Raw genomic sequence first — 17,754 nt, 5'->3', positions numbered from 1 at the left:
CTCACCTTAGATGTAGAGTATGCAAACTGGGAAAATCCCTTCTCTTCAAAATCACAGGTCTTTGGAACGACCTCACCACCCCGCTGCGGAACCTGAGCTCCCTTCAGTTATTCCGCAAACAACTGAAAACCTGGCTTTTCAGCAAATTGTAGCTCTATCCTTCCCCCCTTTCTCTCCCCCCCTTCTACACATAAGTTCATGTAATCCTTTTTCTTCTTCTCTACCCACTATTTTAAGTTCTTGTAAACCACGTCGAGCTCCATTCTCATGGAGATGATGCGGTATATAAACTTAAGGTTTAGATTAGATTAGATTAGATTAGTATGCGGCTGGGTGAAAAAGAAAGCCGTCATACTCTACATCAGTGTTTTTCAACCTTTTTACACCCATGGACCGGCAGAAATAAAAGAATTATTTTGTAGATCGGCAAACTACTAGGACTAAAATTTAAAAACCCCGTTTCCGCCCCATCTCCGCGAGCTCGGTCACCTCAGTAACTATAGAAAAATAGACAAATATAGTGCAAAATATAGACAGCAGATATAAATTCTCAAAACTGACACATTTTGATCACTAAATTTAAAATAAAATCATTTTTCCTACCTTTGCTGTCTGGTGATTGATTTCATGAGTCTCTGGTTGCGTTTCCTTCTGTCTGTGTATCCTTTCTTTCATTTCTTTCTTTCTGCACTCAGGCCCAAGAATTGTCCCTTTCTATTCCCTCCTTCTTTCCTTCCTGTGTCCTTAGTGCCCCCGGTGCCTCCTTCCCATGTCTTTAGTGCCCCCAGTGCCACCTTCCTGTCTTTAGTGCCCCCAGTGCCTCCTTCCCATGTCTTTAGTGCCCCCAGTGCCTCCTTCCCATGTCTTTAGTGCCCCCAGTGCCTCCTTCCCATATCCTTAGTGCCCCTTCCTGTCTTTAGTGCCCCCCAGTGCCTCCTTCACATATCCTTAGTGCCCCTTCCTGTCTTTAGTGCCCCCAGTGCCTCCTTCCCATATCCTCAGTGCCTCCTTCATGTCTTTAGTGCCCCCAGTGCCTCCTTCCCATGTCTTTAGTGCCCCCAGTGCCACCTTCCTGTCTTTAGTGCCCCCAGTGCCTCCTTCCCATGTCTTTAGTGCCCCCAGTGCCTCCTTCCCATGTCTTTAGTGCCCCCAGTGCCTCCTTCCCATATCCTCAGTGCCTCCTTCATGTCTTTAGTGCCCCCAGTGCCTCCTTCCCATGTCTTTAGTGCCCCCAGTGCCTGCTTCCCATATCCTTAGTGCCCCTTCCTGTCTTTAGTGCCCCCAGTGCATCCTTCCAATGTCTTTAGTTCCCCCAGTGCCTCCTTCCCATATCCTTAGTGCCCATTCCTGTCTTTAGTGCCCCCAGTGCCTCCTTCCCATGTCTTTAGTGCCACCAGTGCCTCCTTCCCATATCCTTAGTGCCCCTTCCTGTCTTTAGTGCCCCCAGTGCCTCCTTCCCATATTCTTAATGCCCCTTCCTGTCTTTAGTGCCCCCAGTGCATCCTTCCCATGTCTTTAGTGCCCCATGCCTCCTTCCTATGTCCCTCTCACTGCCTTCCACACTTTGTCCCACCCCCACCCCCGAATCTTGCCTGCCTGCCTGTCTACCTCTCTCCCTCCCTCCCTAGCCATAGCCAGTCTGCTGCCTCCCTACCGCTCAAAAAAAAAAAAAAACAGCCTCCCTCCTTCCTTTCCCCTGCTCTTACCGCCATGCTGCAGCTGCTAGAGCCGACAGGAAGTCTTTCCGATGTCAATTCTGAAGTCGGAGAGGATGTACTTGGCCAGCCAGGCAGCGATTGGCTGGCCCAGAACATCCTCTCCGATGTCAGAATTGACGTCGGAAAGACTTACTGTCAGATTTAGCAACTGCAGCAGGGCGGTAAGAGCAGGGGAAAAGGAGGGAAGCTTTTTTTTTTCGCGCCTGTCCCTTAATCTTGCCGGCCCTGTGTGGACCGGCAGAAATTTCCTGTGACCGGCGGTTGAAGAACAGTGCTCTACATCTAAGGTGAGGTGGAGGGAGGGAGATGGCGGAGCGCTGCGATCGGGCGGGTGGGGACCGTGCGATCCTTGATTGCCTCACTGCGGAGACAAGTCCATTCACTGTTCCACGGGGCGGTGAATGGCCTTGTCCCTGTCCCCGCAGAGGCCACTATTTTTTCTTCCACGTTTCGGTGAGTTATCCATGGCTATTCGCGGCTAGCCGCGGGTAACAACCACCTTGTCATTCTCTACTCCCTAGCTTACTACAATGGGATGGAGGGAGTGTTGGCCATTAAGAAAATAAATTTTGCAATACTGCTTGGTCGAATTGACCATCCCATCTGGAAAAAGATTCCAGACAATAGTGGGATGTGAATGTATGAACTGAGGACCAAGTAGCAGCTTTATAGATCTCATCAATAGGAGTGGAATGTAAAAAAAAAAACCAACTGAAGCTGCCATAGCTCGGACTTTGTGGGCTGTGACACTATTCCGCAGTTGCAGCCCAGCCTGAGCATAGCAAAAGGTAATACAAGTCACTAACCATGTAGAAATAGTTCTCTTGGATATAGTACATCCCAACTTGTTAGATTCAAAGGAGACGAAAAGTTGAGATGTTCTATGTAGTTGAGTACGCTGTAAGTAATAAGTCCAAAGTATGAAGAGCCGTTTCTCTAGGATGAGAATGAGGCTTAGGAAAAAACGTTGGAAGCACAACGGATTGATTTAAATGGAATTCAGTGACTACTGTTAGAAGGAACTTCGGATGGGTGCAAAGCACTACCTTGTCATAGTGGAACACTGGAAAAGGTGGGTTTGCCACTAGCACTTGAAGTTCACTTACTCTGCGAGCAGAGGTAAGGGATATGAGAAAAACCACTTTCCAAGTGAGATATTTAAGATGAGCTGAAGACATTGGTTCAAAGAGAGGTTTCATAAGACTGGAGAGAGAAAAAATTGGAAAACCCAAACTACTGGAGGTGGTTTGAAAGGTGGTTTGACATTGAAAAGTCCTTTCATGAATCTGGACACAAGAGGATGAGCAGTGAGAGGTTTACCATTGACTAGGCTGAAAAAAGCATTGATAGCACTGAGATTAGCCTTAATCGACGTGGTCTTGAGTTCTGAATTGGATAAATGTAGAATATAATCCAGTACTGAAGATATAGAAATGTAGTTAGCATTATGATGATGAAAAATACACCAGGTGGAAAACCATGTCCATTTCCATTGGTAACACTGCTGCATGGATGGTTTTCTTGACACTTCTAATATAAGGCTGATGAGAAAGATGAACCTTATTCTATGTTAGTCCAAGTGGTACCAAGCTGTCAGGTATAAAGACTGAAGATTGGGATGCAGAAAAGATCCATGACTCTGCGTTAGAAGAGGCATTGGTTCCTTGATACTGAACTGAAGTAGAAGGGAGAATCAGGGTTGCCTGTGCCACCGAGGAGCTATCAGAATCATGGTGGCTGATTTCCGCTTGAGCTTGACAAGCGTTTTGAGGATGAGAGTGATTAGAGGAACCACAAAATGAAACTTGCATGTGCAATCCAGAAGAAAACATATCCGCTTCCAGACATTGGGGAGAGTACTGCCTGGATTAAAATTGGGGCAACTTGTGATTGAGGGGGGATGGAAACAGGTCTATCTGAGGAGTCTGTGAAAGAGATAATATGTGATACAGAACTGCAGAGTTGAGGGTTCACTTGTGTGGCTGAAGAAACCTGCTGAGTCTGTCTGCAAGAGAATTCTGTTCCCCTTGAATGTAGAAACATAGAAATATGATGGCAGATAAAGGCCAAATGGCCTATCTAGTCTGCCAGGGAATGTATAGTGTGAGCAATCGCCCAGTTCCAAGTTTTCTGGGCTTCTTGACAAAGAAGGAGAGAACCCGTGCCTCCTTGCTTGTTTATGTAATACATGGCAACCTGATTGTCCATGCGGATTAGGAGGACATAGTTTATCAGAATGTGCTGGAATGCTTCGAGAGTATTGAAGATCGCTCTGAATTCCAAAAAGATTAATATGGAAAGCTGGTCCTAGGTAGAACAGTAACCTTGTGTGCAAAGACAGTCCAGATAATCCCTGAAGCGTAGGTGGACGAATCCAAAATCAGAAGCTTCTGATGGAACAAAAACCTTCTGGAAAGATTGAAAGAGCTCATCCCTCACTACAGAGATTGTCGAAATGAAGATGGGACTGTAATGTGTTGGGACAGTGGGTCAAGAGGTTGAGATCACTGAGATGCGAGTCTATTGAAGCGTCCTGATGAAGTCTCACAAACAGAATAACATGTAGCATGGAAGCCATGTGAACCAGGAGAACCATCATAAGAACAAAAGCAGTGCCTCTGCTGGGTCAGACCAGAGGTCCATCATGCCCAGCAGTCCGCTCACGTGGTGGCCCATCAGGTCCAGGACCTGTATATTAATCCTCTATCTATACCCTTCTATCCCCTTTTCCATTAGGAAATTATCCAATCCCTTCTTGAACCCCAATATTGTACTCTGTCCTATCACACCCTCTGGAAGCGCATTCCAGGTATCCACCACCCTCTGGGTGAAGAAGAACTTCCTAGCATTGGTTCTGAATCTGTCCCCTCTTAATTTTTCCGAATGCCCTCTCGTTCTTGTAGTTTTCAAAAGTTTGAAGAATCTGTCCTTCTCCACTTTCTCTATGCCCTTCATGATCTTGTAAGTCTCTATCACGTCCCCTCTAAGTCTCCACTTTTCCAGGGAAAAGAGCCCCAATTTCTCTAATCTTTCAGCATATGAAAGGTTTTCCATACCTTTTATCAATCACGTTGCTCTTTTCTGAACCCTCTCAAGTATCGCCATATCCTTCTTAAGGTAAGGCGACCAATACTGGACGCAGTACTCCAGATGCGGGCGCACCATTGCCTGATACAGCGGCAGGATAACTTCTTTCGTTCTGGTTGTAATACCTTTCTTGATTATATCTAGCATTCTATTCACCTTCTTAGAGGCCACTAAGCACTGTGCCGACGGCTTCATTGTCTTGTCCACTATTACCCCCAGGTCCTTTTCTAGGGTACTTTCACCCATTACCAGCCCTCCCATCGTATAGCTGTACTTCGGGTTTCTGTTTCCTACATGCAAAGACTTTACATTTCTCTACATTAAACTTCATCTGCCATCTCGTCGCCCACTCCCTTAGTTTGTTCAGGTCCCTTTGTAAATCTTCACAGTCCTCTTTAGTCCTAACTCCACTAAATAGTTTGGTGTCATCTGCAAATTTTATTACTTTGCACTTCGTCCCTGTTTCTAGATCAGTTGGTAGGCAGAGATTTATGGAAGATGAAAAGTTTGATTGCAAAGCTGAATCAAATTTTGTTGCATTTTCTGAGGGAGAAATGCTCTGAAATAAATGGTGGCTAGTAGAGGTCCTATAAATCGCAGATTCTGAGAGGGTTGAAGTTGGGATTTGGAAAAAATGATTTTGAACCCAAACTGCTGAAACCAGAAAATTGTCAACTGAGTCACTGCCATAACCTATTGTGAGGTTGGATCATTGATCGGCCAATTGTCCACACAGGGAAACACCTGGAGACCCTGAGCCTGCAACACTGCTGCCACTACAAGCAGTGACTTAATGAATATTCTGGAAGAGAATGCAATGCCAAAGGGCAGGATAATGGTGCTGCGCTACCTGAAATCTGAGGAATTTTGAAGGTCGGATGCACTGGAATATGAGTATAAGCTTCTTTCGGATCTAGGGAGGATAGGCAGTCATTGCGATCTAAGAGGGAATATAAAGTTGGCAGGGACAACATATGAAACTTTTCCTTCACTAGAAACTTATTCAGGCACCTAAGGTCTAAAATTAGACATAGACCTCCTGTCTCTTTTGAGATGAGGAAAAAACCGGGAGTAAAATATTTGATTCCTCTGCAGAGGTAGAACCTTCTCTAGTGCTTTGAGAAGAAGAAAAGATGTCTGCTGGGAGTTGAAAGAAGTCTCTCTTGGAGAATGATCTGAAGGAATAGTGATGAAGCGAAGAGATTATCCTTCAGAAATGTACAGTCATGTGAGAAAATGAAATATTCAAGTCTTTCTTAAGAAATGCTCAAATATTGATGTCAAATCTTTTTTTTTAATCTCTGGAAAAGAAAGTGATGTAATTGCAGGTAAACAACAAAAATATTCCTTGATTTACTCATGAAACAAAAGATATCCACAAAAATGTGCATGCTAACCGAGGAATAAATTGAGGAACACCCTACACCCTAATAGCTAGTGTTACCCCCTTTGGCTGAAATAACTACCATGAGATGCTTCTTGTAGCCATCTACCAGTCTCTGACATCGGTCTGAGGAAAGTTTGGCTCACTCTTCAATGCAGATTTCTTTCAACTGTGAGATGTTTGAGAGGTTTCTTGCATATACAGCCTGTTTCAAATCACCCCACAGCATCTCAATGGGATTAATATCAGAGTTTTGACTCGGCCACTCCAGGACTCTCCATTTCTTAGTTTTCAGCCAGTCCTTGGTGGATTTACATTACATTACATTAGTGATTTCTATTCCACCAATACCTTGCAGTTCAAGGCGGATTACAAAAGAAATTATCTGGCCATTTCAAGAGGAATTGAAGAGAAGAGTGAGTTGCTTCAGAGAATTGAGATGAGTCTTGTGGTGTTAGTTTGTCTTCAAGGATTTCTTGAATAGCATAGTTTTTATTTCTTTCTGAACGATTTGTAGTCTGGGGCCGTTATCAGTAAATTGGAGAGTTGGTAGTCTAGTTTTGCTGCTTGTGTGGCTAGAAGGCCATCGTACAGTTTTTTTCATTTGATATCTCTGATTGGGGGATGCATGAATGGTGTGTGGGTTCTCCTGTGTCTGGTTGAGGTAGTTTGGATTAGGCGGTTGTTTAGGTAGGCTGGGCTGTCTTGGTATGTTTTGGGTCATTGTTGTGTTGCAGGGTCCAGTTCCGCTTCAGCTTTAATTTTCTTACAGATGGTTTCACATGTTCCTCAAGCACCCTCAGATACACGGTAGAATTCATGGTGGATTCTATGAGGGTGGGCTGGCCAGTAGAGAATGACACAGGGACAAATTTTTCCCTGTTCCCACGGGAACTCATTTTCCCATCCCATCCTGGTAAGTTCTTTTCCTGTCCCTGCCCATTCCTGCAAGCTCTGTCCTCATCTGCACAAGCCTCAAACACTTTAAAATCATAAGTGCACTGTTCGAGGCTTGTGCGGTTAAGGCAGAACTTACAGAAATGAGACAGGGACAGGACGGGGAAATTGAGTTCCTGTGGAGACGGGGGAAAATTTGTCCCCGTGTCATTCTCTACTGGCCAGGTCCCGCTTTAGCAAAGCATCCCCAAACCATGACACTTCCACCTCCATGCTTCACAGTTGATATGAGGTTCTTTTCCTGGAATACTGTATTTGGTGTACGTCAAACATGTCCTCTTTTCTGCTGTCCAAATAATTCAATTTTAGACTCATCTGTCCATAGAACACTATTCCAGAAGGCCTGGTGTTTGTCTATGTTCTCTCTGGCAAACTTCAGTCTGGCCTTGATGTTTCTCTTAGAAAGCAAAGGTTTCCTCCTTGCACACCTCCCATGCAAGTTAAATTTGTGCAGTCTCTTACTGTTTGCACTTTCACATCAACAGTAGAAAGCCTGCTGTAGGTCCTGTGATGACATTTTAGGGTTTTTGGAGACTTCTTTTAGCATCTTGCTGTCTGCTCAGGGGGGTCAATTTGCTTGGACGGCCAGACCTGTACATGTTGGCAGTTGTTTGGAAAGTCCTCCACTTGTACACTATTTTCTGGTTAATGCCAAATTCTTTCAAGATATTTTAAAATCCTTTACCAAATTTATAAATTGGTCCCACGAGATTTAATGGCAGCCATTCAAGGAGTGGTGCGGGACCAGGCAGGAGTGCGAAAAGCTTGTGTGTGTCTTGTGTGCCGCTCTGCCACAATAGACGAGGAAGCAGCCATCCAGCGAGGGAGGAGCAGGAGCGCGGAAAGCTCCGCGCTCCTGCCGATACAGCACTGGACTACCAGAAATAAAAAAAGGTATGGGGGTGTAAAAATTTGTTATATTCACTCCATAAGACACATCTACATTTCTACCCACTTTTTTGGGGGGGAAAAAGTATGTCTTATGGAGTGAAAAATACGGTACTTTTTTAAAAAAGGATGTAGTGGCCCCCTACTCCCCTACAGCTACTCCCAAACCTCTGGGCCTTTTAGAATCAAAAGGAGATGGAGTAAAAAGTGTTGTGGCAAATGTTCATTACGGAACAGGTGTAAGGAAAAAAATGTGAAGTAAATGGATGCCTTCTGGAAGGTACTATATAAACATTGATGGAACAGTGGAAGACATCATTCAAGAAAAAAACCTGGTTGATCCTGGTTCTGAGATGGTGGGAATCTAACTAACAGGCTCTACACCCCTGTTAGATCCTGCTGTCTCTTTTTATAATTGTATCAAAGCAAAAGGAAAAGACCCACCTTACAAGCGCTATACCCCATGGTGGAATCCTGAAGCAGTCTCAACTCGATTGATGCATGCCAGTGCTTGCTGAAAACCATGTGGAGGAATCTAACTTTACAGACTCTACACCCATGTTAGATTCCCCCATAGAGCATGGATAAGCAGATTCAGCCTGAAGCATTTTAGGTAGGGCAAAGGATTGAAAGATATGATGAAATTCTTGTGGATGTTGAGAAGGAAATTATCCATCAAAAGAAGAAAATTTCTGAACAAGATGCTCCACAAAAAAGGAGATAGAAATTGCAATTTGGTACTATGTTCACCAACATGGAATTTTAGTACAAGCGACATCCAAATGTGCTTATAATGTGCCATTCACGCCCTGGTGGCACTGAGAAATAGACTCTTGAGGGGTAGATTTTTTTTTTTAAAATGTCAACTCTACCCCCATTGACTGGTGTTTTATACATAGAGTCAAATTTTCTGGAAGCCCCTGTAATGATGAGGGGCGTTTCTCAGTTCTTATGAAGAGTCTCTCTGAGATGTTCTTTTGGAGGCTGATCATTATCTAAGGCCTCCAAGTATTCATCACTGTAAGCAGAATTAGTTTCTAGATTGACTAGTAGCTTCCTGCTCAACTACCTAATAAATTTAATAAAAGAAAGTCTTCCTGTAGTAGATTTAGCCATTGATGGAGACTTGTGTGGAGACTTTTCTAAAGGAGTGTCATAAGCCTTCGTTGTAGACTCAGACAAGTGCTCAGCTGAATCAAACTGTAAGTCAGAGTCATATGAAGGCCTTGGGAAGAAATGCATCGAGAAGATCAATACTTACTCCGAGTCTGGTACCGGTTCGATGATGAGGAAGAAGTATGATTCGAAGCTGGTTTTTTTTTCGTAGAAAGTGAGGGAGCATTGTTTCCTCTTCGAAGCATGTGAAGAGGAATGATGCTTATTGGACTGGGAACGTCAAGATGAAGAGAAGGAAGGCGATGTCTCAATGAACTGGATCATTGCCTCGATAAAGAAAGTGGACCAACGGTGAGATGATTGATACCTGGACATAGAAGGTTGATGTTGCTCCGGAGAACCAGTTGCTTGCAGTACCATAGGACCTGATAGCCATGTGCTTAGGCTTGGCTGGTACCAAGGGAGTTGATGCTGGGGTAAGCAGTTTAATGAATCACCTAAATCCCTTCGGAACAGTGCATCAAGTTGTTCCCAGAAGGAAAGTACCAGTACCTCTGGATTGTCTGCTGGTACCACTGGTGCAATGGCTTGCCCCGAAGAGGGTGACCTCAATGAGGATGCACACCTTGAGGTTGAAGCAAGCCAGAAAAGTGGTCACTGCTGCTTAGTCGGCATCAAGAGACTCGATGTCAGTTGGGAAGCTGATGGCTTCTGAGCTGGCTTACCAGATGGAGAGATGTCTTCAACGATGAAGGTTGCAAGGTCTGATCGGTGTTCATGCTGGTCCTGAACAATATTTCCTGTTGAAGATTCCTGCTGTTTTCGAACGTTTCTGCAGGATAGAACACTGGGCACAGGATTCCACCTTGTGATCCGGCCCAAGGCACTGGAAGCACCAACTGTGAAGGTCGGTGAGAGAAATTTTGGCACCTGCAGCACTTTTTTGAAGCCCGTTAACAAATTGGAATTTAAAAATTAAACTTAAATATAAGTTTAAGTTTAGAAAAAAATATGTGAACAGGAAGGCAAATTGGCAAAAAATTGAACAATGTTCAGAGACACGAGTTCTTAGTTCCATGGAAAACTAAGAACTGAGGAGCCACGATCCTTAGTCGGGCAGGAAGGCACTCACGCATGCACAGTGTGGGCAGTTCGCAAACTTTCTTATGTTCTTAAAGTGGCAATGCACTTTTAAAGCTGCCCATACCAAGGATCCGTGGATGATATCACCTACATGTGAGAATATGCTGCCTGATGGTCCTGGGATAACCTAGCTGTCTAAAATGTCTTACCTATTGCACTAGAAACAGAATTAGAAAAAAACTGTAGTTTCGTTAAGTATTGTGAAAAGGGTTCCTAAGTCTCCCACAGTATGCTTCAAAGCAATTCTTACCATTTTAAACAATTCTTACCATATTAAGTAGGCAATGCAAAAAATTCCAAGTCCCAAAAGTCCCTTCTTCCTACCAGGATATTGATGAAAACATGTAGTCAGCTCAAGGAGAAGGAGTGGCAGTACAACTGTATGCTGAAGAGAAAAGCATACCAGAAATTACATTGGTGGTCAGTAAAACTTTTAATGTGTCCTGGTTCAAATGTAGGCACTGTACTGTACTTAGTTATAATATAGTTGTTTATATTATGCCGCATATAAAGAGGGAAGACAGGCTGCATTAAAAAGAGTTTTCATTGCATCTTCTCCTGTTCAAATGTTTTGCCCCATTTCGTCTTCCACCTTAACTCATCTAGGAAACTGATGGGGCATGAAGACTGGAATCATACTAAAATGCTGAAAGACAGCACAGTAGCCCAAGCAGCCATGAAAACTGGCTCTGCTTCTCACTAATTTAGCTTCTAGCAGCATGAGGATAAACCATGCTAACTTTGCTTACATTATCATGGCACTGAATTGTTCTTGCTTAATACTGGCTTTTAGGAACAGAGCATTGCAGGACAAACAGAACTTATGTCCTAGCAAACTGTTATAATCTCTCTCTAGCAGCTTTGTCATCATAAATTAATCCAAAAATTCCTCTTCAATTGTGTATCATCTGCTCTTATGATTGCACCATATGTGTACTGCTGAATGCCAGAAGATGAACAAGTTATTTGTAAAGCAAGTTTTATGCAAGTTTATTTATACACAGAAATAAACAAATCAAAAGACTATTCAAGTAACTGATCTTAAGATAAAAATACTGTAAACGTATACTAACCATAGCATGATTCAGCCACATTGGTATAACTTTATCCAATTTCTCTGGGTAAATAAGTTCTCGGTCATAAGCATAGATGCCCCAAAAAGAACCAACTACAAACTGATGGAGAAAAAGCCCCACAGATAATGAAACCGAAGAAAAGAACATGAGTAATTTTAGGCTTATAGTCTTGTCTTTATAAATAAATTGCAACACATAATGAGAGACTTTTCTGTATAAAAACAGAAAAAAATATCTCCTTTTTTATTGCCAGATAGTAAACACTTAAGAGTCTCCCTTTATTCCCAAATCCTGTATGTTTGCATCAAGTTAGGATAAAACCTTGCATAGTAAACTTGCTCTGTAATTATGTCAAATTGTAATCCGTCAACTATATGATATGTATGTTTAACCTGTTAGCCTTTCTGAGCTCTTTGGGGACAACAGGATAGAAAACAAATTAAATAAATAAATATTGTGAAAACAACCTTAATCTCCAAAATGCTAAAAGTTAATTTTAAAACGATCCCCAAACAAATCATTGTCACATACTAGTTCAACTTGCTGGTGCCATGCTTATTTCCCACTCTCTTGCACTACAATATTGAGTAAGCACAGTTACTTACCGTAACAGATTTTATCCATGGACAGCAGGCAGATATTCTCACACATGGGTGATGTCACCGACTGAGCCCCTGTATGGACACTTAAAAAGTGCATTGCCACTTTAATTTCTTAGAAAGTTCACGATAGCCCACACTACGCATGCGCGAGTGCCTTCCCGCCCGACTTAGGCGCATGGTCCCTCAGTTCAGATAAGCCAGCTAAGAAGCCAACCAGGGTAGGTGGGTAAATTGTGAGAATATCTGCCTACTGTCCCTGGATAATACCTGTTACGGTAAGTAACTGTGCTTTATCGCAGGCCAAGCAGGCAGCATATTCTCACACATGGGTGACCTCCGAGCTAATCAGAATGGAATGGTGGGAGTGTTGGCCTTTAAGAAAATAAATGTTGTAATACTGACTGGCCGAAGTGCCCATCTCATCTGGAAAAAGATTCCAGACAATAATGTGAGGTGAAGGTATGAACCGAGACCAGTTGGCAGCTTTACAGATTTCCTCAATAAGAGTAGATCTAAACTAAACCTTAAGCTTATATACTGCATCTTCTCTATAAATATGGAGCTCGACATGGTTTACAAAGATTAAAAGGGAAGTACAATAGATCTAAGGAAAGCTACAGAAGCTGCCATAGCTCGGACCTTGTGAGCTTGACATGACTCTCCAGTTGCAGCCCAGTCTGAGCATAACAGAACGATATACAAGCAGCCAACCAGTTGGAAATTGTTCTCTTGCAAATAGGATGCCCCAACTTATTAGGATCAAAAGAGACGAAGAGTTGGGGAGATGTTCGATGTGGCTTTGTCCTGTCGATGTAATAGGCTAAAGCACGCTTACAGTCCATAGTGTGAAGTGCCGTTTATCCTGCATGAGAATGAGGCTTAGGGAAAAAAAAACTGGAAGAACAATCGACTGATTGAGATGAAACTCAGTAACAACTTTCGGCAGAAACTTGGGATGAGTGCGCAGAACTACTTTGTCATGGTGAAAAACTGAATGGTGGATCTGCCACTAATGCTTGCAGCTCACTGACTCTCCTGGCCGAAGTGAGAGATATGAGAAAAACAACTTTCTAGGTGAGAAACTTGAATGAGATTTAGTCATTGGTTTAAATGGAGGTTTCATTAACCTTGAAAGAACAACATTAAGGTCCCAGACTACTGGAGGAGGTTTGAAAGGTGGTTTCACATTGAAAAGTCCCTTCATGAATCTGGAGACCAAAGGATGAGCAGTGAGAGGTTTACCCTCGACTGGAAGGTGAAAAGCTGTAATAGCACTGAGATGGACTCTGATAGATGTAGATTGGAGTCCAGATCCAGACAGATGAAGCAGATAATCCACCAGTTCAACTGACAAGGAAGTTGGATCGTGATGATGAAGAAGACACCAGGAAGAAAAATGAGTCCACTTTTGTTGATAACATTGTTGAGTGGCTGGTTTCCTTTAGGCATCAATAATATTGCGGACAGGCTATGAGAGATATAATTCAGATGGATTCAGCCCGAGAGAAACCAAGCTGTCAGGTGTAATGATTGCAGGTTGAGGTGTAGAAGAGACCCATGATTCTGAGTAAGCAGAGTAGGCAAAATTGGTAGAGGTATTGGCTCCCTGGTGCTGAGTTGAAGTAGAAGGGAGAACCAATGTTGCCTGGGCCACTGAGGAGCAATTAGAATCATGGTGGCCAACTCCTGTTTGAGTTTGAAAAGAGTCTTCAACATGAGAGGAGTGGGAAGAAATGCATAGAGAAACATTTTTGTCCAATCTAGCAGAAACCCATCTGCTTCCAGACAGTGAGGAGAGTATAATCTGGAGCAGAATTGGCGCAACTTGTGATTGTGGGGAGCCACAAATAAGTCCATTTGCGGAGTGCCCCATTGTGCAAAGATGGGATGGAGAGCTGCAGAGCTGAGTGTCCATTCGTGAGGTTGAAGAATTCTATTGAGGTTGTCTTCCAAGGAATTCTGTTCCCCCTGAATGTAGACTGCCTTCAAGAAAATGTTGCTGGCAGTCGCCCAAAGCCAGATTTTCTGGGCCTCTTGACATAACGGGAAAGATCCCATGCCTCTTTGCTTGTTTATTAGAGAATGACACGGTGACAAAATTCATCACCGTTCCCGTCCCCACGGATAACCGCGGGAAATAATCCCATGTCATTTTGTAGTGTCTATTTCAACTTCAGTCCTTCTACACCAGCATTCTTCAAAGCAAAGCTTGCGGGTCAGTGGTTGCGCCCAATTATACTCTGATTCTTCCCTCTCTCCTTAAAGAATGACATAAAGATGTCCGCGGGGACGGGAACGGTGATGAATTTTGTCACTGTGTCATTCTCTATTGTTTATGTAGTACATTGCTACTTAGTTGTCTGTGTGAAGGAGGAGGACTTGAGGGCTCAAGAGAGGTTGAAAAGCTTTGAGTGCATAATATATCGCTCTGAACTTGAGTAAACTGATGTGAAATTTGCGCTCCTTGGTGGACCAATAACCCTGGGTTTGAAGTCTGTCCAGGTGCGCCCCTCCACCCCAGGCATCAGGGGATGCGTCCGTTGTTATCACCTTATGATGAGGAATCAAATGGAAAAGGAGACCTCTGGACAGATTGGAGGAGGTCATCCACCAGTGTAGCAACTGTTGAAGAGATTAGGTTACAGAAATATGCTGTGAGAGATGATCTGCAGCTTGAGACCACTGAAAAGAGAGGATCCACTGAAGAGTGTGAAGATGCAATCTGGCAAGGGGGATAACATAGACTGTGGAGGCCATGTGACCGAGGAGAACCATCATGTGTCTCGCTGAGATTGTTTTGATGCAAAGAAGCTGCTGACACAGGTGAAGAAGAGTGTTGCGAAAGTCTGGAGGAAGAAACGCCCTCATAACAGTGGTGTCGAGAATGGCCCCAATGAACAGCAGACGTTGAGTTGGATGAAGGTTCGATTTAGGGAAATTGATTTTGAACCCCAAAATTTGAAGAAATGAGATGGTGTGAGTTGTCGCCAGAGCAACCTTCTGAGATGAGTGGGCCTGATCAACCAATCGTCTAGATAAGGAAAGACCTGAAGACGGTGGGATCATAAGGCTGCCGCTACCACAATCAGGCACTTCATGAAGATGCCAGACCGTAAGGGAGTACCTTGTACTAGTAATGACATTAATCCACTTGGAAACGGAGGTACTTGCGGGGAGCCTGATGAATTGGTATATGAGTATAGGCTACCATGAGATCCAGAGAGCATAGCCAGTCGTTTTGAGCCAAGAGGGGATAAAGAATGGCTACAGAGAGCATGCGGAATTTCTCCTTGACTAGAAATTTGTTGAGGGCTCTGAGATCCAGAATTGGATGAAGACTTTCTGTCTTCTTTAGAACTAAGAAGTAGCGGGAATAAAATCCCTGAGTTTGCTGTAGGAGAGGAACTTCCTCGATAGCATTGAGAAGCAGGGATTGAACCTCCTGAAGAAGGAGAGAGAACTGCACAGGGTTGGAAGCAGACTCTCTTGGCAGATGATCTGGAGGGAGGGTGTTGAAGTGAAGAATATACCCAGAGATTGGAAGGGTGATGAATCAAAACCATGTGAGACAATCACGCGCAGGACGTCAGCGCGTTAGATTAAAACAGTATTTTAAAGCGCTTCGAGGGTGTGTGTGGGGGGAACCCCCACTTTACTTAGATCTGTTGGCGCTCCCGTTGGGGTTGGGTGGGGGAACCCCCCATTATAGAGCAAACTGTAATTTTTCCCTAAAAAATAGGGACAAGCAATGTTTCCTCTATAATGGGGGGGGGGTCCCCCACAACACCCCCCACAACTGGAGCGCCAACAGTTCTAAGTAAAGTAGGGGGGTTTCTCCACCCACACCACCCTTTAAAATACTGTTTTAATCCAGCGCGCTGATGTCCAGTGCGCGATTGTCTGCCCAGCATTGGTTTAGTCTATGAACTAATCGGAGGTGATGAGCTCCCAATGATTGATAAAATACTGAAGCCGACCTCCTATAGGTGAAGAGAGAGGTTGCAGTAGGAACACGTCAAAAAGGCTGACGTGGTTTAGCCTGACGTGGTTGTTGCTTTTGCCTCTTTGGTGGAGGCCGAGCAGGAGCAGAAGCTTTGGCAGAAAACCTGCATTGGTATGAAGGAGTAGGCTTAAATTGTCGAGAGGCAGGTGATTTCTTTTTGAGTTTGACCAAAGTGTCCCATCTGGTCTCATGGGCCAAAAACTTCTGCGTAGCCATGTCAGTAGAGTCTCCAAAGAGTTTATCACCTAGACATGCAGCATTAGTGAGATGGTCCTGGTGGTTAATGTAGAGGACGTCTCATGGCCACCACTCTAGAGGTGAGCTCAAATGTGTTGTAAGCTGAACAGACCAAGTACTTCCGCAACTGCAAGATGGTGGAGGCAAGATGTTGGAAACCTCTGGTCTTGCGGACAGGAATGTATTTCTTGTTTGCTGAAAACTGCTTAACCGGGTGTTTCAGGTAACAGGAAAAATAAAAATTGTAATTTCCTGCTCTGTTGGTAAGCATTGAGTTTTAGTACAGACGTCTGCCAAATTTATCCATGATACTTCCCTCTCTGCCAGGAGGGATGGAAGCATAGACACTAGTTGCAGATGACTTCTTGAGAGTGGACTCTGCAACAATGGATTCATGTGGTAATTGTTTGTCAAACCCAGGAAGAGCCACCACCTTATAAAGAGACTCAAGTTTCTTAGGTGCCACCGGTATAGAAAGAGGAGTCTCAAAATTCTTATAGAAAGTTTCCCGTAAGATGCCATGTAATGATAATTTTAACATCTCTTTGGAAGGTTGGTCATAGTCTAGAGTCTTTAAATATTCTTTACTATATTTAGAATCGGCTTCCAAAGTAATTGAGAGATCCTTCCCCATCTGACGAATAAATTTTGAAAAAGAAATTTTCTCCAATGGGGAAGACGCTCTAGTGGGAGATCTTCGTGGAGAACCTGACGCAGAAGAAAGCCTCAGTCATGGATGGTGATGGAGGATCAGAATCTTCTAATAAATCCGAGTCTTGCAACATCGATAGGGACCGATGGTGAGATCGGTGCTGGTCTGGTGAGAGGGTGTCGGTATGCTTGCGTTTGCAAGACACCTTACCAGACTTGATAGGTGTTGTAGACCTTGATTACTGACTAGATGAAGACCGGTGTCGAGATGACTTCTGCTTCGACACCCGTGACGGAGACCTGGAATGGCGGGACGGATCTTGACGCCGTGTCAATGGTACTTCAACGGTGCCGGTAATCGGTGTCATGATGTGCTCAGACTGAACTTGCACCGGAAGAGTCGGTGTCGACACAGACAAAAGCTGTGTTGGAACTAGCATCCGTAAATGCTCAACAAGCTCTTCCCTAAGCAAGGCATTGATTTTTGCTTATGGGTTAGCACTGGTATGGGAGGCATAGGCTTTTTCGCCAGGACTGAGGGTGCAGCGACATGGTCCGGTGATGAGGATGCCGATGTAGAGACACTCACCGAAATTGGGACCGTGCGCTTACAGTACTTTTTCGAGGTCGGCATCACTTGACTCAATGCAGCTTTGACCTATGTCCCGGAGAAGGAAGGGGAAGGCTTTTTAGCCGGCTTACCCAAAGAGATGGTATACTGCGACACTGGAGTCGACGTCGGTGGTTCCGCTGGTGTCAAAGGTTTCAGTGTCATCTTAGCTGGTGCGGTCAGTGTCGGTGATGATGTCGGCTCACCTTCCATTGCGTCACTAAAAAGCTGTCCCTGCTGAAGAAAATTTTTCAAAGTTCTTTTCTGTAAAGAAGAGCAGCG

The 17,754-nt window shown here is 44.0% G+C and overlaps 1 protein-coding gene across 3 annotated transcripts in view; it reads right to left on the bottom strand.

The window, feature by feature from the left end:
- LOC117345853 (androgen-induced gene 1 protein-like) overlaps window positions 1-17,754 on the bottom strand; it is a 79,130-nt gene that overhangs the window by 44,189 nt on the left and 17,187 nt on the right. For 2 of the 3 annotated variants that reach the window (XM_033915101.1, XM_033915102.1), the window contains exons 3-4: window positions 11,367-11,468; window positions 10,563-10,678 (exon numbers count right to left, since the gene is read on the bottom strand). In XM_033915101.1, the coding sequence (XP_033770992.1) occupies window positions 10,563-10,678; window positions 11,367-11,468 (218 nt within the window). The remainder of the gene's footprint in view (window positions 1-10,562; window positions 10,679-11,366; window positions 11,469-17,754) is intronic. The other variant, XM_033915104.1, reaches the window with a different exon arrangement.

The sequence above is a fragment of the Geotrypetes seraphini genome, chromosome 11 (assembly GCF_902459505.1).
Source record: "Geotrypetes seraphini chromosome 11, aGeoSer1.1, whole genome shotgun sequence".
Taxonomy (NCBI): Eukaryota; Metazoa; Chordata; class Amphibia; order Gymnophiona; family Dermophiidae; genus Geotrypetes; species Geotrypetes seraphini.
The sequence above is the reverse complement of the archived record's forward strand: the minus strand, read 5'-3'. Positions and strand labels throughout refer to the sequence as shown.